Consider the following 1,362-nt stretch of genomic DNA (forward strand, 5'->3'; position numbering starts at 1 on the left):
ACAGGGCGACCCATCTTTTTTCTCGTTGGCGTCGAATTGTTACGAAAGTCGGTCCAAAGAAGTCCAAACCCGTATACGAAAATGGCCTCACATAAGGCGTGACACGATCAGGAGGCAATGCAGACATTTGTGGTTGACGTGGCGTCGCTCTTCGCATTCTACACAACGGGCATTTTGCTTGTATGCTGTTCAACAGTCTGCGAAGGGACGGGATCCAAAAGCGTTGTCTTATTTCACACATGGTCATTGATACGTTGATATGATAACCCTTGTTGTGGTAATACTGTGCGATGAGACGAGTCAACTGATGCAGTTTAGGTAATATAATCGGCCTTCGCGTTTCCTCTGGAAGACACCTGGCTCGCTCTACTCTTCCGTGTGCGCGAATTAAACCGTTTTCGCCGATATAGGGGTTGAGCGACTTGAGCGGACTGGTAGATGAAACAGCGACTCTCCGCCGTATGTTCTCCAAATCTGACGAAAATACCTCCTCCTGCACGCATTTTAAAATATACACCTCAGCGTCCGCCTCTTCTTCCATACTCAGCTCTCCGATGAACAAGTTCTCATTCTGCCGCTTACGGTTAAGATTTTTTACAAATCGCCACACCCACGCCATCGTACATTTCAGTCTACGAAAATTTGAAAAGCGGTTAATTCGAGTTGTCAAAAAACATACCCGATGGGTTGCGAAGGCTGAGTAGTTAGCTCGTATCTCCTCATTGCTATGGTCTTCAGAGCTCTGCATGTCCGAGTTATCTGGCCACTCCTCTTCGTCTTTATGCAGAAAGTCTGGACCACTTATCCACTTACTATTGTGAGTTGGTGGTATTTTTGCTCGCGTCGCTTCGTCCGCAGGGTTTAACGAACCTGGACACCATCGCCAGTCGTTGAGTTTGCTGTATTCTAAAATCTCTGCCACTCGATTAGCGACGTACTGTTTGTAAGAACGATGATCTTAATTAACCCATCGAATTACTGTGTGGGAATCGCTCCAAAACACGCATCGACTAACGTTGACTTCGTGGCATTTGATGATGCTTTCTTTTAATCGAACACCCATAACTGCAGCTTGTAGTTCCATTTTGGGAATGGTATGAAAACGAGTAGGTGCACAGCTGGTTTTTGCAGCGACGAATTTTACCTTCACCTTGCCACTATCAACCACTCGCCAGTACGATACAACTGCAAGTGCTTCTTCGCTTGCGTCTGCAAAAGTGTGCAATTCCACCGACGCTCTCTCAAAATTTGCAAAATAACAGCGTTCGATTCGAATTTGTTCCACTCTTTTCAGCTCGGTTCGCCACAGCTTCCACCAACGATAGATCTCGTCCGTTATAGGGTCGTCCCAGTCAATACTGG

The 1,362-nt window shown here is 46.5% G+C and overlaps 1 protein-coding gene across 1 annotated transcript; it reads right to left on the reverse strand.

Annotated features, from left to right (window-relative positions):
* Positions 1-584: 584 nt before the first annotated feature.
* LOC108364046 (uncharacterized) lies at positions 585-1,084 on the reverse strand. The gene is made up of 3 exons (XM_017617600.1): positions 1,016-1,084; positions 680-937; positions 585-632 (listed from the first exon to the last, which is right to left on the reverse strand). Exons 1-3 carry the CDS (start codon positions 1,082-1,084, stop codon positions 585-587), a joined length of 375 nt encoding a protein of 124 aa, XP_017473089.1.
* Positions 1,085-1,362: the final 278 nt, after the last annotated feature.

Source organism: Rhagoletis zephyria, unplaced genomic scaffold, assembly GCF_001687245.7.
Source record: "Rhagoletis zephyria isolate East Lansing unplaced genomic scaffold, Rhagoletis_zephyria_1.1 Rzeph_scaffold_00030, whole genome shotgun sequence".
NCBI lineage: Eukaryota > Metazoa > Arthropoda > Insecta > Diptera > Tephritidae > Rhagoletis > Rhagoletis zephyria.

Excerpts from the sequence above, each read along its gene's own strand:
- LOC108364046 (XM_017617600.1), bottom strand. The coding sequence starts at position 1,084 with ATGGAACTACAAGCTGCAGTTATGGGTGTTCGATTAAAAGAAAGCATC. Across the intron at positions 938-1,015 it reads TCAAATGCCACGAAGTCAAC|TACGTCGCTAATCGAGTGGC; the intron begins GTTAGTCGATGC and ends TCTTACAAACAG. Across the intron at positions 633-679 it reads CAGCCTTCGCAACCCATCGG|ACTGAAATGTACGATGGCGT; the intron begins GTATGTTTTTTG and ends AAATTTTCGTAG.